The sequence below is a fragment of the Schistocerca serialis genome, chromosome 1, assembly GCF_023864345.2.
Source record: "Schistocerca serialis cubense isolate TAMUIC-IGC-003099 chromosome 1, iqSchSeri2.2, whole genome shotgun sequence".
NCBI lineage: Eukaryota > Metazoa > Arthropoda > Insecta > Orthoptera > Acrididae > Schistocerca > Schistocerca serialis.
In genome coordinates, this window is record NC_064638.1 from 356,779,037 (window position 1) to 356,800,983 (window position 21,947).

The 21,947-nt window shown below is 40.4% G+C and overlaps 1 protein-coding gene across 1 annotated transcript in view; it reads left to right on the forward strand.

Annotated features, from left to right (window-relative positions):
- LOC126470187 (maternal effect protein staufen-like) overlaps positions 1-21,947 on the forward strand; it is a 202,927-nt gene that overhangs the window by 129,486 nt on the left and 51,494 nt on the right. Inside the window, exon 7 of the mRNA XM_050097847.1 lies at positions 14,138-14,310. Within this exon, the coding sequence (XP_049953804.1) occupies positions 14,138-14,310 (173 nt within the window). The remainder of the gene's footprint in view (positions 1-14,137; positions 14,311-21,947) is intronic.

Sequence of the window (21,947 nt, forward strand, 5' to 3'; positions counted from 1 at the left end):
AATCAGATGTGGCCCTCCTTGTTATACAGTGTGCATGTTTTCCAGCAGTGGGGACAGTCAGCTCGAGAATGTGTGGTAAAGCACTGTGGGTAGGTGGAAAGGGTCATGTGACTGGTTACGAGGGGCAACCGGAGGTGCCAATGCCATACAGACGTAGGACAAAGAGGAGTCCCAACATTGCTGGCCTGTGTTGGCAGGGTCACACCGGCGTCGCGAGGGTGGAACCCTCCGAGGCACATCGATCGCCGCCACTTGCGGCAGTGTCACAAGGTGCTCATTAGCTGCCTGAGCAATTTCAAAGGAGTGTGCAATGCGTAGAATATCTTCCAAGAAGGGGTTATCAAGTTTCAATGCCGCACTGCGGACCTCAGGATTGGGAACTAGCTGAACCGCCGCATCCCGGATCAGGAAATCCGTGTACGAAGCCATACACTGCTGATTGGTGCCTGTAAAATCGCACCAACGGCTGAGACCCTGCAAGTCCATGACCCGGGGACTGTATGACTGACCAGGCTGTTTATGGTACTGGTGGAACTCCAGCCAAGAGGCGACCACATGGTAGCGTTGCGAATAATAGTTCGTCAGTAAAAGGCATATCTCCTGGAAAGACAGAGCCACAAGATCGGACAACAGTGACAACACTAGGCGCTGTATGAAACAAGGTTTTTTTCTTCAAAGATAGAAATTTGGCACACTCTGAAACTGCCGCAGGAAGCAGATACCCCTGGTCCCCCACACTTCCGGGCCTGTCTTCCAGTTCCATTCTCATTAGGAACTCAGGAATAATGACTGTAGAAATTTTAGAAACGACAACGTTTAACATTTTCGTCCTGGAATATTAGTAAATGTATTTGTTACTTATGGTTTCAGCTGTTTTGTCACTCTCAAGTATATCCCATCCTCACCGCGCAAAAATGTTGTAACTGTGACCGGAATGGTCGCGGCGTTGCTGAGAACGAAAGCTTGGCGGGACCAAACGGGAGCGGCCCGCAAACAAACAAAACGATGGGGAAGGATGGACACAAACAACGATTGATGACAGAGCAAGACCTAACAAACAACAACACGCAAATAGCAACAGGGTCACAAGCAAAACTTCACAAATCCACAACGTCCACTTGTACACGGAAACAAAGTAATGTAAACACGCCATCTGTATGCGAGATGTCGATAGAGTAACGCGAATACCAGACTGTCTGCTGAGCGAGAGGCAGGCACTTAAATGCTTGATAGATTATGTCGCTATTGGCTGCTGGGACCACGTGCTCCACCATGGCGCTCTCACATTATATGCGGGCCAGGAGAGCGCGCGCAGCCACACCTTACGGTGTTATTGCTGGAGAGACCTCTAGTGGTAATCGAGGTCCATGCCGTCTGGTGCGGATTCGAAACCCACAGTGCTCGGTACCAGAGGTTTTTCTTACCAAACGAGTTGCAGCATGATCTTTGCAAAAATTCAGGTCTTTGCAGGGGTAAAGCTACATGGTGGAAGCATAGTTGAGCATTTTCAGTAGAATGTAAACCACTCCGTTCTTCTAAGGAAAGTTCCTTTACAGCTTTTAGTCCTTTTAAGGCATTGTACATTGTTAAGTGGCATGGAAAATCAGTATTTTCAAAACTGTATACATTAACTTGATCTTGTTTTTCCATTTTAGCAATGATGTGATATGCTTCAGGCACTAGAATCAAATTGTCAAGTCCTAAATAAAGAAAAGAAATAAAATTAATTAGCATTCAACTTCACAAAAATTATGTAGCAGTCTCCAGTACAGTTAAATGGTTAAATTTTCCAATGAACCTGTCACAAACAGGTTTAAAATCACCAAACAAACAGCAAGCAAAATGAATATTTAAACAGTGCAGACATAATCAACAAAATTTCAAATGTATGGCATGATTTTTGCACCTTACCCAAAGAGACACTAATAGAATGAAATGTGCTCTGTTTAATAGTATTAATGAATGTAATGTAGTAGGTGTCCAGTTTGAGACACATGATGTAAAGCCAAACGGCTGAATGCCAACCGCTGGTCGATTGGGTTTACGAATGAATAGGCTTTGTTTAATTATTAGCGAAATCCATAGATTCAGAATACAAGAGTGGAAATAAACGAATAACAGGTAAGAAAGATCACATATTACCTACTCGGTGTACCGAAGAAAATGAAATTTTGACGGAAAATTTTTGGCCAGATCACTATACTAGTAAGGGCCAGTTGCACAGTCCCCAGCTTGCAGCCGCTTTAAGTTCTATTCTTTAAGAAGTGCGGAAAATGCGTTTTACGAACATGTAACAATGCCTAACCGGAGAATAATCGTGGGATAACTAAACCGGTGATTCTAGCAGAGTTAGTGAAGTTAACCTGTAATAAGCTTTGACATTGGGAGGAATAGTTACAGAATTAGTGATAACAAGACTGTTTTTTACAATGAGGAAGGAGAAGAAATCGGGACATCACACAAATTATGGAACAATATGATGATTCCAAGTTTGTATAAAAATTTCGTACTACTTTTTGATCTCATGCTTGAGAAACTGGAGCGTATGAATGAAGTGTGAAACTATTGCCTAACGTAAAGCTTTTTGCTTGTAGTAGGCCTAATAGGCATTGGACATTTCAATTGTTGCAGTATTAGAAAGGCTTAGTTTGTTTTATCTAGCAGACAGTGACAAAATAGACATTATCAGATCGAGAAACCACACCAGTCTTGGGCGCTATTTGTATTAACAGCTTTTGCAGTATTAGACAGCGACATTTCGATTTTTCATGTAGCAAAACGCTTGACAAACTTTCGCAGAAAGGAAAGTATGTTGTGTAAAGCTGTAGCAAGATTAGAGAGAAAAAAACTCGAGGAGCTAAGGATTGAATAAATGTGTATACTGGGTCTATGTATCCTATATTTAATTTTATGTCACACAAAGCAGCAAGTTGTTAGCTGATAGGGAATAAAGAGTGCGTATTTTCTGGACAGTGTGTCCCTCATATATATATATATATATATATAAGAGGGACACACTGTCCTGAATATAGTTTGATGGCATCCATTACAAAATATACACGTTTCAATTCCACAGAGCAAAGTACAGAGACGTGCGATAGAAGAATGCTGTGTGAGGAGGTGAGGCACTGCACTTTGGCACACTTATGACCAAATAACGCGTGTTACATTTCCTCGAACACACGTTTTATGCATCAGGCTCTTCAGAAAACTGCGCTACAAAATGAATATATTTTTGAAAATTCTTTTTTTTTTTTTTTTTTTTTTTTTTTTTTTTTTTTTTTTTTTTTTTTTTTTTTTTTTTTTTTTTGTCCTATCTCAAACGCTCGAGGGAATGGCGGGGTATTGCCCCGGTTCGGATATATCATAGACCCGGGGCTGATGCGCAGAGCAGTCTGAATTATAGTGGGGAAGTGGGTAGTCTCCACATGACCTGTGTTTACATTTAGTGATTTTGCTGTTTTCTCTTCATCTACTGCTCTCATGTCAAATGAAAACAAAACAGATTTCTGTAGCCGGGAGCTATCGAGTGAATTAAAATACATTCACATAATTATGGAAGGCTAAAATGTGTTGTTAGTTGCAGATTTTATTTTATTTCCACATTCCTGACAGTCAAGCATTAATTGCCTTGCAGAACAATGAAGTTATTTTTGTCAGTTTGTTAAAGAAATTTTCTTTTATTAATCTTTTCCGCTGAGGCAGACAATATATTTGAAATGAAGTGTTTAATTCCACACACTGTTCGCTGCATTTCAAGTGCACATTTTCAACATCTAGCACGTATAGAATTATGCCATAATAAACAACCAATCATAAGATAACACAGTATTGGTACTCCAAGAAAATTTACATCCCGCAAAACCACGCTGATAAGCTTAATATCAGGTCATGGCCTTCTTCACTGGGAATCTGGACGTACGAATGAGCACTTTAAATGTGCACATTTTAGTATGGGTCATGAAATTCCGATGCTCTTGGAGTATCCTCTGATGTCTTGTTTCCTTTATGACATAATGTAAGATCTTTTAATGTTTTACACGAACGAACATAAGGGCTTCCTACGGCATCGTAGTTGCGCAAGCGCGGTGATGCCTGTCATCTGGCACTCTCTGGCAACTGCAGAAACTAACCTATTTCTAACAGGTCACAGGAAAATATTCCGAATGGTGGTTTGAAAAGCATTACCATCAAAGCAAATTTCCTTTTAAGCAAGTTGAACTATGTGTGAGAATGTACGATGAATTTCTTAAATCACAGAGCGTTTGACTCTCATTTAAAAATCAACTCTTTGATGACGAGCCATTTAGATGAATTTCGAGCCCAGAAGATCAGACATTTATGTCGCTATTAAAGATTTTACTGGCACATTTGTGTGATACATCGTAAATTGTAATATGCGCATAAAATACCAACATTACATGTGAAAGCTTAGCTTCTCTTGCAGCTTATTAATCTTACAGACCAATATTATATGTGAAAGCTTTGTGTTTCGTGTAGCTACACTATGTATATTAATTTTAAACCGTTAACTTTTTTCTGTTTGTGTGACTGGCTAACAAAAGCCATCACAATCTTGATTTCAATGCTCGGAAAGTAACATGTGGTGTTTGATGGAATTCAAATTTATACTTTCGTAATACATGTTGCTGCACATCAAAGATCTTTCTGAAATGTGTTTTTTTTTCCCCCTGTGTTTAGTTTTCTAAAGCACTGGGAAATTCTACGCCCGTGTATAAAACCATAATCATTCAAAGGACTGATAAGTTATACAGTTCTGAGAGAAAATACACTGTCAGTTAACAGGGAAAAAGTATGTTTTCACCCGGGAGAAAGTGTATTTTTAACCAGGAAATCCGGGAATTTTTTTTTCCTTGTCCACATATACACCCTGACTCTGCTTCCATCATTTATGTGTAGAGCATAAAATGTTGTACCACTACACTCAGAAGCAAGAGTCTAGCTCTTTTGTATTAGGAACAGTGGAATGCCAAACTCGAAGATTTCTTCGTGACTTTTCGGTCTTGGTAAAAACGGTCTAGCACCTCAATAAAAATTCAGGTGAGCGTGAAACTTAAGTTCATGTAGGGCCCCGAGGTACGTACTGTACAAATTTAATCAAAGTTGAAGATGGTCGAGCTGGGAGCATCTTCTGAACCGGCACACTTGACATGGAATGACCCTATATGCTATGCCTTCCTATAAATTGATGCACTATCTCCTGTTGGTATGTGATGTTGCATCAGCGGGGTTGTTTGTAACCTCCTGTTGGCACAGAATAAATCACTAAACCTCAACAACAAGTTCTCCATAGCCATTCTATCAGTGCCCTTCAAATGATCTACTTTCCCATGTAACACTTCCTTATCGACGTTTGCTTGTGGCTTTCCTCTAAGCTTGACCTGTCGAAGTCGTCATCTTCCAAGACTTCAAAAGTGGCTATTGTTGCACCCTTTAAGACAGTCACCTCCCCTCTGCCAGAGTTATCCATACTAACTGGAATCATCTGTTCCTCATTAATGTTACTCACTTGCACTAAACTCCTGCAGATAAAACAATGTGAACTATCGAACTCTTCCTTGCTTAGGAGCGGTTCAACCACCTATGTTTCCCTTAGCAAATCGGTATCCACTGAAGCCCACACTATCTTTCCCGTACCTGCTGTTATTTTATCCTGTTGATCAATCTTTACTGAAAACGTAAACCTCCATGATAGGTGAACCTCGCACCATTGTGTCTATTGGAACTGTTTTCCCCAGTTGAAACAAAGTCCCACGGAGTTCCACTGTGTGTTGCTGAAGATCATTCTTAGTGTGATGTTTGTCGAGAAACTCTAGCCCAAGCATCACTGAATAATGTTTGCCTATGCATGGCAACACCTCCGTGCATTTGCTAAAAACTGCAGTACTGCCATACCCAATGATTCCACCTTATTATTGCCAACCTCACATTGTGTATACCATGGTGGTCCAGACTGATAAAGGACACATTCACACCTGTGTCCACCAAAATTTTGTTTCCTGACACACTCTAAGCCCACTAAGCTACATTCTGTCTGTGCACTAACTTGTGCTGTGTTGAGGTCTATTGGGACAGCCTTTCGACAGTTGAAGCAGTTCCATTTGTCTTGAACAGCTGCTTGCCTTGCTCCTACCTCTACACTCAAATGTCAGGTGACCCTCTATGCCACACACATGCTACTCTGGTTGCCTACACTGCATCCTTACAAGCCCCTCCCAACAATATCTATAACACTTGACTTTAAAAGTGAATATGTGATGGTCCACTCTCTGCTTTTTGGCCATATATGTCTTCTTTATAAGTGTTGCAATCCTAAAAGTTTACTCCAAGTCCTCTAGATTCCCCATCTGTACCCTCCGTGACATTTCAGTGGGTATGCCACACAAAAAAACACCCACAGCTCTTATTTTCTGCCTCCTGTAACAGTACTCTATTAGCTTCTGCATTCTAGATCTGTACATATTCTAGATCTGTACATATAACTTACGAATTCTATCTGAGAACGCTTCCACAGACTCATTACGCTGCATCAACAATATACTCGATTTGTCATGAAAACATCACGCATTGTTCTTCTTTTTGTATCGTTGGCACAAACACGCGGCCGCCTTCTGGAATGTATGTGCTTTGCTCAGTGTTTCATGGTAGAGAACATATGATTTGGCATCCCCTGCCAAATGCATATTAGCAACAAATAGGGTTACTTCATTTGACCACCCATTTGCATCCTTAATGAGAATTGTCCTGTCCTCCGTTGCCTTGTCTGAGAAGGGATTAATCAGTGCAACTGCTGCTGGGTCATACGGCACAGAAGGCACTCTCAGTCCAGACTTATTGTCCTGAGACTCCGATTTTGACTGATAATGACTCTCCTTATGAGCCTTGAACAGTTCTGGTTTCATTTCAAACTTTTCTGAGTTGTGTATGAGGGACACTACTTTTAATTTTAAAGACACAATGCGGTTCTTGGGCTGCATATTTGACTGTAGACTTACATGGTTGCCACATATTAAGGGCCTGGAAAAATGGTCCCTTAAGGCACTAAGTATTTTTAAATGTCTTAAACACAGTTCACGGGGGAGCAGACAGGATTTGTCTGGTCTGGTTTTACAGAGCCTTTGTTTGTTCTTGGCTAGCTTATGGTGCGTGGTGTATGGGTCTGTGAGACCCTCTTATTTAAAAATGTAGGACATGGTGCACCATGAAGAGATTCAGTAGGCCACTGGGGCGTTCAGAACTAGTCCCATACCGAGCCTCTGTGCAGAGGCTGCTGAACCACCACTTCACATCAGGCGACAGCTACTTGCAATGAGGCTCTATGGGACTTGCGCAAAAGATTGCCTTTTAGAGATGTGTGTGGCCAGTCTTAATGTTTTACATCTAGCTTAGAGCAGGTTTCCATGTTGGCTTCTCCAGAGGCACAGACTTATTTTAGACTTGACCAATTTTAAGAAAGATAGTACACCAGATTTACATTTAAGTCTATGTTTTGTAACATTTTAGATATGCCTCATGGTTTCACAGTAGTTTACACTGATAGTCTAAACAAGGGAATTCTCATGGCTGGTCCATAGTGTTCCTTGAACATGTCACCAGGTTTCACCTTCGTGATGAGTATACTGTTTTCTCAGCAGAGCTTTTCGCAATCCTGAAGGTACTGGAGCAGATGCATCATATTCTTATCTGCTCTGATTCCCTTTTGTGCGTTACAATTACCACAGAACCTGTACCTAACGGAGAAGTTGGCCCGGCTGATTTATGACTGACTATACTTGCTTCAGTGGCAGGTAAAGCAGGTGTCATTCTGCTAGGTGCCAGGGCATGTAGGGATATGGGGAAATGAACTGACTGGTCGGACTGCCAAGGAGGCCTGCAGAGGACAGGATATGGCACACTGTCGCCTGCAGGTTGTCGTTTCAGCACTAAATAGGAAGTTCATGCAGTTGTGAGATGAGGAATGGCTGGCAGTAATAGACAATTAGCTGCAGTTGGTAAAGTCAACTATCTGGCCATGGCATTCGTACTGCTGGTTGCTGAGGTGGGATGAAGTGACCCTACACGTCTTCACATTGGTCACTGCCCTGGTACATGTGACTTTTTACTATGGCACGAGGATCCTCCGTTTAGTGATCCTTGTGGCGTGCAAATCTCCGTACGCCATATTTCAACAGAGTGCATTTTATATACCATGATGCAAGGGCAGAAGCAAATATCAGAGGGGATCTGCCCTCTATTTTAGCTAATAATGAGACAAGTGTGATTCAAGCTTTAAAGTTTTATGATATGTCTCAACTCTGGCCTAAGCTTTTAGGTTGGAGGTTTTAGTTTGTTGCAGAGTGGCTGTCTCATCCTCATTATACTTGCGGTCACCCAGCCAAGTCCATCTGCTATATTTTTTGAACTCATTCTACCACTTTTTTCCTGTTTAGTTGACGTTTTAATATTGACATGATACTTCATTTCGTGCTTCCATGTGGATATACACATAGTTTTCCACATTTTGTTACTTTTCATTTCTGTGCTGTTTTATACTCCCATTTTGCCTCTTACTGTTTTTGAGCGGGCACTGGAGACCTGGATGTCGTGTGCCTATACCAACACATCTCTGCACCCATGTATCGTAGATTGTCACCCTTATCAAGGCAGTTCAGTCATGTTTTGGGATGGATTCATGTAGGGCTGCAGGACACCCATTGTGCCAGTAGATGGGAGGATGAGTGGTGCGAAGTATCGGGCCAACATGCTTACAGAGTGGGATTCATGCTGATGGATGGCAATGCATGTCCTCATCATAACACTCTAGTGAACCTAAGGCAAGGAATTCTGCCTTATGCAAGACACCTTTTCAGTTTCGTTTTACCCAGACAAGTTTCAGCACTTTTGTGCTATCTTCAGTGGGTTATTTTATTAACGTTTTGAGAAACTTTTGATACAGATATTTACAATTGTGAATTAGTAATTGCTGTAAAATATTTGCAGTTGTAAATATTTTGTACCAAAAATTTCTCAAAATGTTGATAGAATAACCTACTGAAGATAGCACAAAAAGTGCTGAAACATGTCTGGGTAATACGATACTGAAAAGGTGTCTTCACAGACACAAGAAGAACTGCAACACCACAAGATGATTACTCTTGTGAACCTCTAATCAGCTGAACCTCTTCCTGTTGTAACACAGTATCAGATGGATGGACTGGTCTTCATATTTTCCAAAGCACAGGTCATGCTAAAACAAGTGGTTTGCAATCTTCCTGTCCCTCCAGAGACCTTACAAGGCCTCATAGAGGCCACTGTGGAGGAATGGGACATATGCCACAGGTTTATCTGGACAATTTGGCAAGGATTGTGACTAAAGGCATTCAATAGTGTCACCAATTACGAGGAAGGTCAATTGGTTCATAAATGATGTGTTATGCCAGATGACAGTGAGAATAAACTGTAGTGTATGCAGTTGAATATTTTGTGAGGCTCTGTTTTTAGTTTGTGTTTATCAGGTGGAAATGTGTTTATCGTCTTTGTTTTTGTTTTCTTATAACTGTACCTGACAGAACAAAATCAGTGTTGTTTCCTGTTATGTACATTATAACAGTAAATCCCCCCCATGAACCATGGACCTTGCCGTTGGTGGGGAGGCTTACGTGCCTCAGCGATACAGATGGCCGTACCGTAGGTGCAACCACAATGGAGGAGTATCTGTTGAGAGGCCAGACAAACATGTGGTTCCTGAATAGGGGCAGCAGCCTTTTCAGTAGTTGCAGGGGCAACAGTCTGGATGATTGACTGATCTGGCCTTGTAACATCAACCAAAACAGCCTTGCTGTGCTGGTACTGCGAACGGCTGAAAGCAAGGGGAAACTACAGCCGTAATTTTTCCCGAGGACATGCAACTTTACTGTATGATTAAATGATGATGGCGTCCTCTTGGGTAAAATATTCCGGAGGTAAAATAGTCCCCCATTCGGATCTCCGGGCGGGGACTACTCAAGAGGACGTCGTTATCAGGAGACGGAAAACTGGCATTCTACGGATCGGAGCGTGGAATGTCAGATCCCTTAATCGGGCAGGTAGGTTAGAAAATTTAAAAAGGGAAATGGATAGGTTAAAGTTAGATATAGTGGGAATTAGTGAAGTTCGGTGGCAGGAGGAACAAGACTTTTGGTCAGGTGATTACAGGGTTATAAATATAAAATCAAATAAGGGTAATGCAGGAGTAGGTTTAATATGAATAAAAAAATAGGAGTGCGGGTTAGCTACTACAAACAGCAGAGTGAATGCATTATTGTGGCCAAGATAGACACAAAGCCCATGCCTACTACAGTAGTACAAGTTTATATGCCAACTAGCTCTGCAGATGATGAAGAAATTGATGAAATGTATGACGAGATAAAAGAAATTATTCAGGTAGTGAAGGGAGACGAAAATTTAATAGTCATGGGTGACTGGAATTCGTCAGTAGGAAAAGGGAGAGAAGGAAACATAGTAGGTGAATATGGATTGGGGGGAAGAAATGAAAGAGGAAGCCGCCTTGTAGAATTTTGCACAGAGCATAACTTAATCATAGCTAACACTTGGTTCAAGAATCATGAAAGAAGGTTGTATACCTGGAAGAATCCTGGAGATACTAAAAGGTATCAGATAGATTACATAATGGTAAGACAGAGATTTAGGAACCAGGTTTTAAATTGTAAGACATTTCCAGGGGCAGATGTGGATTCTGACCACAATCTATTGGTTATGAACTGCAGATTGAAACTGAAGAAACTGCAAAACGGCGGGAATTTAAGGAGATGGGACTTGGATAAACTGAAAGAACCAGAGGTTGTAGAGACTTTCAGGGAGAGCATAAGGGAACAATTGACAGGAATGGGGGAAAGAAATACAGTAGAAGAAGAATGGGTAGCTCTGAGGGATGAAGTAGTGAAGGCAGCAGAGGATCAAGTAGGTAAAAAGACGAGGGCTAATAGAAATCCTAGGGTAACAGAAGAAATATTGAATTTAATTGATGAAAGGAGAAAATATAAAAATGCGTAAATGAAGCAGGCAAAAAGGAATACAAACGTCTCAAAAATGAGATTGACAGGAAGTGCAAAATGGCTAAGCAGGGATGGCTAGAGTACAAATGTAAGGATGTAGAGGCTTGTCTCACTAGGGGTAAGATAGATACTGCCTACAGGAAAATTAAAGAGGCCTTTGGAGAGAAGAGAACCACTTGTATGAATATCAAGAGCTCAGATGGCAACCCAGTTCTAAGCAAAGAAAGGAAGGCAGAAAGGTGGAAGGAGTATATAGAGGGCGATGTACTTGAGGACAATATTATGGAAATGGAAGAGGATGTAGATGAAGATGAAATGGGAGATAAGATACTGCGTGAAGAGTTTGACAGAGCACTGAAAGACCCTGAGTCGAAACAAGGCCCCGGGAGTAGACAACATTCCATTAGAACTACTGATGGCCTTGGGAGAGCCAGTCATGACAAAACTCTACCATCTGGTGAGCAAGATGTATGACACAGGCGAAATACCCACAGACTTCAAGAAAGATATAATAATTCCAATCCCAAAGAAAGCAGGTGTTGACAGATGTGAAAATTACAGAACTATCAGTTTAATAAGTCACAGCTGCAAAATACTAACGCGAATTCTTTACAGACGAATGGAAAAACTGGTAGAAGCCGACCTCGGGGAGGATCAGTTTGGATTCCGTAGAAATGTTGGAACACGTGAGGCAATACTAACCTTACGACTTATCTTAGAAGAAAGATTAAGAAAAGGCAAACCTACGTTTCTAGCATTTGTAGACTTAGAGAAAGCTTTTGACAATGTTGACTGGAATACTCTCTTTCAAATTCTGAAGGTGGCAGGGGTAAAATACAGGGAGCGAAAGGCTATTTACAATTTGTACAGAAACCAGATGGCAGTTATAAGAGTCGAGGGGCATGAAAGGGAAGCAGTGGTTGGGAAAGGAGTGAGACAGGGTTGTAGCCTCTCCCCGATGTTATTCAATCTGTATATTGAGCAAGCAGTAATGGAAACAAAAGAAAAATTCGGAGTAGGTATTAAAATCCAGGGAGAAGAAGTAAAAACTTTGAGGTTTGCCGATGACATTGTAATTCTGTCAGAGACAGCAAAGGACTTGGAAGAGCAGTTGAACGGAATGGACAGTATCTTGAAAGGAGGATATAAGATGAACATCAACAAAAGCAAAACGAGGATAATGGAATGTAGTCTAATTAAATCGGGTGATGCTGAGGGGATTAGATTAGGAAATGAGACACTTAAAGTAGTAAAGGAGTTTTGCTATTTAGGGAGTAAAATAACTGATGATGGTCGAAGTAGAGAGGATATAAAATGTAGTTGGCAATGGCAAGGAAAGCGTTTCTGAAGAAGAGAAATTTGTTAACATCGAGTATAGATTTAAGTGTCTGGAAGACGTTTCTGAAAGTATTTGTATGGAGTGTAGCCATGTATGGAAGTGAAACATGGACGATAACCAGTTTGGACAAGAAGAGAATAGAAGCTTTCGAAATGTGGTGCTACAGAAGAATGCTGAAGATAAGGTGGGTAGATCACGTAACTAATGAGGAGGTATTGAATAGGATTGGGGAGAAGAGAAGTTTGTGGCACAACTTGACTAGAAGCAGGGATTGGTTGGTAGGACATGTTTTGAGGCATCAAGGGATCACAAATTTAGCATTGGAGGGCAACGTGGAGGGTAAAAATCGTAGAGGGAGACCAAGAGATCAATACACTAAGCAGATTCAGATGGATGTAGGTTGCAGTAAGTACTGGGAGATGAAGAAGCTTGCACAGGATAGAGTAGCATGGAGAGCTGCATCAAACCAGTCTCAGGACTGAAGACCACAACAACAACAACAGTAAATCTGTATGCAACATTTATTTTGACCATTATATTAACGACCACATTTATTTTCTTCCAAAATGCATTTTGAGGAGGAGGAGATTAAGGAAGTATGGGGAAGGAAATTGGCCATGCCGTTTCGAAGGAACCATCCCGGTATTTACCTGAAGAGATATAGGGAAATCACGGAAGACCTAAATCAGGATGGCCGGACACGGGACTGAACCATTATCCTCCCACGTCCAGTGTGCTAACCATTGCGCTACCTCGCTCAGTACATTTTGAGAGCTTACACCCTCATCTTGAAGTTGATCAATGGGTTATGTGTACATTTCTTTTCTGTGGTGTAGCCAGTTGTCTACGATGCTTCAGTCTGAAGATACTCCAATAACAAGCACAATCTCCTCACTGTATACAGACATTTGTGTTGGTGAATATCATGAACATCATTCATAGACACAAATCAAAAACAGTCCACAGATGATGCATGTCTCTGGGGGCTAAGCTAGTGGACTTCCTTGATCAGTCAGTCACTCATTAGAAGTGTCTCACAAGAGTTGTAGAAAATACAGTAGTGTCCTGTTATGCAACAACCAGACCCATTTGTTTCCTGCAAGTGTAATATTTTCTAGTACCGGGGGGCAATTTTCCATGCAGAAATTTTTTGTAAACAGCACTTGTTAATTTGATAGAAAAGTATATGGGACATACTGTATGTCACCCACAGTCACTACCTACATATTGATACAAAAACGATCCTGATACCTTGCTTCCATAATCACTCTAAGATTTGCAACTGTCCACACAAGATTAGATTATTGTGGTAATTTATTAACCCACTCTGTGTACGAATCCCACCTCATCTGTAAAGAACAGAGAACCTGTAAACTGTGGATCTACAGTGCTGTTTGATTCCATTTGCAGAACTCTAATCCAGTGTAGAGACTTATGGCTACAGGACATCCATATGCTATAATCGGTATGAATACAGAATTCTGCTCTGGAGCAGAACTCTTAACATGAAGAATATTGGTATTGTCGCAAAGATTATACATAGACCTGTATTAATTTCATGCGGCATAACATTTTTAAGAAATATAGTGATTCTTCTACAGATTGTATGGTTGCACCATTCACAGTTTACTTGTTGCAGAAATAAAGAATGGGAATAACTGGAACAGCTGTTTAAAATATAGTTTCGTATTGCCCATTGCTTACATCTGACACATTTTGTTTTAATTATACATTTTTTCCATAGGTAATATTGGAACAAAAACAGCAACATCTATAGTCTATGAAATCGCAGCCAAGCAGAAGTTATCTCTCACTTTTGAAGTGGAAAGTCAAACAGGTCCAGCACATATGCCTACATTTGTGACAAGATGTGTATTGGGGGACAAAATCTCAAGAGGACAAGCCAACAGTAAAAAGGTAAGCTTTTATTTTCCCTCCTCTCGCTTACCAGTGACCCGGGGATTCTTTGAAGAGCTTACTCCATTGTATAAAACAGCCTCTGACTTCAGATTGCTTTACAAATTAGTTAATGTTTTAATATTTGTTGTTAAGCATGTAAAACAGAAAAAATTAGAAAAAGTTTGAAACTACATAAAAATTGGTTGGAAGTTTCTGGCTAATTGATGCTCCATTTTAAGCAAAACCTTATTTTTCATGCATCTCAAATGTTTATGGTGCCATAACTCTGTATTGTACAGTTATATAATTTTGCAGATATAATAAGTGTTATATGTGGATACTATCTCCAGAATGTGTTGTGAATAGTATTACTGGTAAAGAAGTAATAAATTAAAACATCATGCCTGATGTGGCAATTCTTTACTGCATAATAGTGAAAATGTGGCAAGTAACAACCTTGTTTCCTTTCATTATTTTATGGGTGAGTGTCATTAGCAAGAACAAGTTTTGTAAAGGTTTAAAATTATGTGTAAAGTTTGTTGTAAGTCACTTACTGCTGTTACTTTCAAACACAGAATGAATATAAGCTGGTTATTTGGGTGTGGTGAGCTATACTGCCTCAAGACATCTGCACAGTTTCTAGCTGTAATACTAGTCTAATTATGACAAAGCCTGTAACATAAGATTGTACCTCTTAGTGAGTAGATTACGCCAGCATTTTAGATCTTAAAATTTGGTCAGTATTTATTCAAAACATTGGAAATCAAAGTTTTCTTTTCTGCAGAAGCTGTTACATAGGCAGTCTCTACTAGGATCATGAACAATGAACCGTGCATGATAACTGTTTGATAATATAAATTGACAGTTAACTGAAGACAACACAGTGTGGATGGTAATGTGGGACATGTTCAGCTAATTTATTGCCCTGTGTTTGACATTAAACTGTAAAATTCTTATAAAATTTGTAAAATCTTTGTTTGCAGGTAATACCCCCTTAGTGACAAAAGTGCATGTTATGTTTAGTAATTGTAGCAACTTATTGTAAGCTCTTGTGTTGTATTCTGAAAAATATTGTCACTGGAAGTAACATGTGAAAAATGTGCAGTGTGTATGAAGACTCCGTTGTTACCCCCCTCCCCTCCCAATCCTTTATCCCGTTGAATTGAATTTTGTAACTTACAGAAATGTAATATTAAACCTTTTCACAGTATCATATAAGTATTACACAATATATGAAGGATACAAACTCTTTTAATTCAACAAATGTTTCATCGTTTGAGGTAAAGCAGTAAACTATACTCGTGAATTATTTTTTACCATATCATAAAATTCACATGTGCTTATTAAAAGAAGCATTCCTGCTAAACATTGCTGTAATAGGTTCCCTAAGAGATGTTACAACTGTTGATACTACACAATATCAATGAAAAATGACAATTATCTTCAGAACATTCTTTGTGTTAACAGCTCAGATATACTTAAACCTTTTTCCATGATTTGTGATAAAAAGAGAGTTGAACAATATTGATGAAAATTATCACAGTGTAAGGACACAGTTCGTATTTGAAAACAGTTGTTCACTAATAATCAGTAGCTTCTGCCACATAGCATCCACAGTGCTTAAAGTCAAACTAGCTGTTTATTTGAGTGACTACATTGGTTTCACTTAAGTGAATAAATACTCCATCTACATTTATACTCCGCAAGCCACCATGCAGTGTGTGGCGGAGGGCACTTTACGTGCCACTGTCATTACCTCCCTTTCCTGTTCCAGTTGCATATGGTTCATGGGAAGAATGACTGCCGGAAAGCCTCCGTGCGCACTCGAATCTCTCTAATTTTACATTCGTGATCTCCTCGGGAGGTATAAGTAGGGGGAAGCAATATATTTGATACCTCATCCAGAAATGCACCCTCTCGAAACCTGGACAGCAAGCTAACCGCGATGCAGTGCGCCTCTCTCGCAGAATCTGCCACTTGAGTTTGCTAAATGTCTCCGTAACGCTATCATGCTTACCAAATAACCCTGTGACGAAACGCACCGCTCTCTCTATCTCCTCTGTCAACCCGACCTGGTACGGATCACACACTGATGAGTATTACTCAAGTATAGGTCGATCAAGTGTTTTGTAAGCCACTTCCTTTGTTGATGAACTACGTTTTCTAAGGACTCTCCAAATGAATCTCAACCTGGCACCCGCCTTACCAACAATTAATTTTATATTCTCATTACACTTCAAAGCGTTCCGTACGCATACTCCAAGATATTTTACAGAAATAACTGCTACCACTGTTGGTTCCGCTATCATATAATCATACAATAAAGGATCCTTCTTTCTAAGAATTCGCAATACATTACACTTGTATATATTAAGGGTCAGTTGCCACTCCCTGCACCAAGTGCCTATCTACTGCAGATATTCCTGCATTTCGCTGCAATTTTCTAATGCTGCAACTTCTCTGTATACTACAGCATCATCCGCGAAAAGCCGCATGGAACTTCCGACACTATCTACTAGGTCATTTACATATATTGTGAAAAGCAATGGTCCCATAACACTCCCCTGTGGCAGGCCAGAGGTTACTTAATGTCTGTAAACGTCTCTCCTTTGAGAACAACATACTTCGTTCTGTTCGCTAAAAACTCTTTAATTCAGCCACACAGCTGGTCTGATATTCCGTAGGCTCTTGCTTTGTTTATCAGGCGACAGTGCGGAACTGTATCGAATGCCTCCCGGAAGTCAAGGAAAATGGCATGTACCTGGGAGCCTGTACCTAATATTTTCTGGGTCTCATGAACAAATAAAGCGAGTTGGGTATCGCACGATCGCTGTTTCCGGAATACATGCTGATTCCTACAGAGTAGATTCTGGGTTTGAGTAGATTCTGGGTTTCAGAAATGACATGATACATGAACAAAAAAAGTGTTCTATAATTCTACAACAGATCGACGTCAGAGATATAGGCCTATAGTTTTGCGCATCTGCTTGATGACCCTTCTTGAAAACTGGAACTACCTGTGCTCTTTTCCAATCATTGGAAACTTCCGTTCCTCTAGAGACACGGTTGTTAGGAGGGGGGCAAGTTCTTTCATGTACTCTGTGTAGAATCGAATTGGTATCCTGTCAGGTCCAGTGGACTTTCCTCTGTTGAGTGATTTCAGTTGCTTTTCTATTCCCTGGACACTTATTTCAATGTCAGCCATTTTTTCATTCATGCGAGGATTTAGAGAAGGAACTGCAGTGCCGTCTTCCTCTGTGAAACAGCTTTGGAAAAAGGTGTTTATTATTTCAGCTTTACACGTGTCATTCTCTGTTTCAATGCCATTATCATCCCAGAGTGTCTGGATATGCTATTTTGATCCACTTACTGATTTAACATAAGACCAGAACTTCCTAGGATTTTCTGTCGAGTAGACACATAGAATTTTACTTTTGAATTCACTGAACGCTTCACACATAGCCATCCTTACGCTAACTTCGACATCGTTCAGCTTCTGTTTGTCTGAGAGGTTTTGGCTGCGTTTAAATTTGCAGTGAAGCTCTCTTTGCTTTCGCAGTTGATTCCTAACTTTGTTGTTGAACCACATCTACATCTACATCCATACTAGAGTAGTAATGTAAGAGATGTGATCAAGCATTCCCTGTGTCTGAAATAGGGAAGCACGTTTAATATTTTGTGACAGTTTGTACTAAGTTGTAATGCTTTTTGTAGTAGTGGGAAACATTATTTGGAATTTTTTGGAGTCCCAAACAAATAGAGACAAATATTCAGTGCTAGTTTTATTAATTGCAGCTTGTTTTGTAAATGTAACACCAGCAACATTCCAAAAAGTGAAACTTACAGTATTTATTTCACTGTTCTCCTGTTGTTATGGTAGTTCTTTATTTTGGTATCTAATATCATAATTGTCATACAGGGTTAACAAAATACTGCTCAGAGAGATGACAGCACCATCTTGATATTGGATGAAGGTCAAGGATCCCATCTCTCCTGATGGTGTAGTTCTTTGTGACAATGGGGCATTGACATTGTCGAGGTGCCTCAGGGTTGGCCATAGGTGTCGGTGTCCTTGGTGGCTGTGTCCGTGTCCCAGTAGCAGTAGTCCCAAGATCATACAGAGCCCAACAGTGGTGCTGCAGCTGGTCTGGATGTGGCCACAAACTCTGAGGCTGCACCTGGCAGTATCTGTTCAGAGTGTATCTGAAAGTAGAAAAAACAGAAGAAATTGTGTCCTAGGAGACTGAACCTTGTTGCAGACACTGGTAGTGGAGGCACATCCTGGCGCAGACAGCGTTGGAGTTTGAAATTTCATGAGGGAGCAATCAAAAAGTTGTAAATGCCCTGCCAGTGGCCCTCACAGGTTCTGGTGAGTAGCGGCAGGAACCCAGTGAGATACCATTGGTCCTAGCAGTTGACTGTGTTGAGATCAGACTGAGGAGTCTCGAACGGTTGACCAAGCAGATGACGCAGGGCACGGCCTGTCAGATGATGTGCTTTGTCTTGCAGATTCTTCTCTCTCAAAATAATGCAAGGCCATGTGATGCATACCTGTTGTTGAGAAGGATACCATAAATCTGTCAGAAAAAGACACTTGTCCCAATCCGTAAGATCAATGATGTCACTTTTGGGGAAAGGTGGAGCAGTACAGATCAGACCTCAAAGGACTCTGGGCGAAGTAGTGTCCACACAGTGTGTCAGGGTCACAGTCTGGCTGACCCAGCTTGACCATAATAGACAGACAGTCACAGATTGCCCTGGCCTCTTTACTGTCAGCAGCTGTGGCAAGTCTAGCCAGTGTTATGGTTGCCACTGTAGAAACATTGACAAAGGCCCATGCTGAACACAAAAAATAATGGTGACATTGATCATCACAGGGAATGATTTAAACACCTAAAGTGTGTGACCCCACAGGTTGATGTGAAATAAGTCTGATATGGTAGGTAACAGTCAGGCACATCCATCCACAGTTTGTTCACAGTATCAATAATTGATCACTGCCAGCAGCACAGACTACAGGGCATGTCCAAAATGGCACACTCACAACAGCAAAGTCTTGACACGTTCAGTAATGACCGATGATTCTGATGGCTATCCCTGAGGCATCCATGCCTATTAAATACTGTGTTATCTGTGAGAATCAGATCCGAAGCATACTCAGACTATTATTTTGTGAGGGTCCCTGTAGCTCAGTGTCAGTGTAGGAGTGTAAGCAGAGGGGTGTCCCTCCTAGCACTTGCAGCATGGTGAGGCCCTCATCTGAGTTCTCTTCATACACTGACACACTAAACTCTCTTCTAACCTTCTTTTGAGTTCAAGCATTCCCTCACCTCTTGTTTTTGGATGTGGAAGAAGTGCCTTTCCCTGTGAACTCAACCAAGAGGGTTTGTAAAAAACTGTTTCAGGCTGTTTGTAATCATACTCATTGAATTTGCTTCTATTTTATTCTTCTACAACTAGTACTCTGGTATGGAAAATGTTCTCTCCCATCACCATCAACTGAGTGTTCTATGGTCGAGGGGATTGAAGACAGTGTGACGTTCCATAATGGAAAATCTAGCTATGTAAACTGACAGTTGCTTTGAGAAATACATCAGTAACTGATATTCGCAAACAAAATTCTGTGTTTAATATAGCAGTGTTCTGCAGCACGCGACAGTACACGCAAGTGTCCTTTGCAAGAATTTAATGAATTCCTGAAATAATTTGTAATACTATGTGCGCTATACAATTGGGCATCTGAGATCTTCATACTATTTAGTTCCCAGAGCATCAAAAGCAACTTTATATGTGTGATATTTCAGTGGAAATATAAATAACTTGTGTGTAGTTGAATAACATCAAGCTGCAGTGGGAGAGCAGGGAAGAGAATCTTTGCCTCAGCAATGGTCTCATTTTGAAAATTAATCAGTAAATTTTTCTGAGCTGGAAAACAATGAAGTCAAAAATAGACCTATGCCATTGTAATTACACATTTTTCCTTTTATCCATCCTTGATAAAACCAAGTAAGTAGTAATTGGAAGGAACTGGAAGTGGGGTATTGGCCAAATATTGCCAAATTTTTGTCAGATTGTCTACTGTTGAATAAATGACAAGGGGTTTTGTATTAAAAATTCAGGAACCATGTTGGTTCTCCCCAGAAAATTTCTCTGTATGCATTCTGCAATAGATGAAAATTATATTATGTAAGAAATTTCCACATGTTAAACGAATCCAGACACTGTTTGCTGTTGAATGGCAGATTTCAGATTACCTAACAGGTCAACATGAAAATTTCATCTCCTGGTCTGACAATGTTGAGCATCAGTGGACAGACTTCAGAAGTATCATACAACACATTTCAGACAAGTATGTGCTGAGCAAAATTGTGAGGAACAGAAAAAAACCCTGTTAGAAAGCTACTATGAAAGCAGAGAGAGCTTCACTGCAAATTTAAATGTAGCCAAAGCTTCACAGGTATACAAGAACTAAATGAAACCAAAAGTAACATAACGAGGGCTTTGTATGAAATTTTCAACAAATTTGAAAGCAAAATTCTGTCTACTGGCATAACAGCAAACACTAGAAACTTTTTTTTCCCTTATTTAAATCAGTAACTGGGTCAAAGCCATCTGTCCAGACACTCTGTGTTCATAATGGGATTGAAACAGTGGATGACACAGGAAAGAACGAAGTTAAAAATGTCTTTTTGCAACACTGTTTCACAGAAGCAGATCCCAGTGTAGTTCCGCCTCTAAATTGTCTCATGAATGACAAAATAACAGATATGGAAATAAGTGACCAAAAGAAAGAACAGCAATTGAAATGCCTCAACAGATGAAAGACCTGACCTGTTGGGATCCCATTTCAATTCTACACAGGGTATGCAAAAGAATGTGCCCCCTTCTAGCAGCAGCATACCAAAAGTATCTCCAGTAGCAAACCATTCCTAGTGGTCTTAAAAAAGCACAGTCATTCTCTTTTTAAAGAAGACTCGTTGAACAGGTGCACAAAACTATATGCCTCTATCCTTGACTTTGGTCAATCATATAATTTTGGAACACGTTTTATGTTCAGGTATTAATGATATTTCTGGAGACTGTAAATCTTCTCTGTAGGAAACAACATTGGTTCCAAAAACAATGATCATGTGAAACCCAGGTCACTGTGTTTGTCCGTAAGGCCAAGGAAGCAATAGATACAGGCACCCAGGTAGATGCCATGTTCCTTAACTACCATAAGGCATGTGACACAGTTCCGCACTGCTCTCTAATGAATTAAATATGGAGTACAGAATATGGGACTGCTGTTGTGAGCAGATTGAAGAATTTCTAGCAACCATAACACAGCATGCCATTCTAAACAAAGAGAAGTCCTGAGAAGTAAAAGTAACTTTGGACATGCCCCAAGGGAGTGATACAGGACCATTACCTTTCACAATATATGTAAATGACCTGCTAGATAAATTTGCAAGTTCCATTAGGCTTTTCACAGATGGTGTTGTTGTATACAGGGAAGTTGCAGCACTAAAAATTTGTAGAGGAATAAAGGAGGACCTGCTGAGGATTGACAGTTGGTGCAGGGATGGCAATTGACTATCAGCATAAACAGATGTAATGTATTACAAATACAGAGACAGAAAGACCCTTTACTGTATGATTACAAAATTACAGAA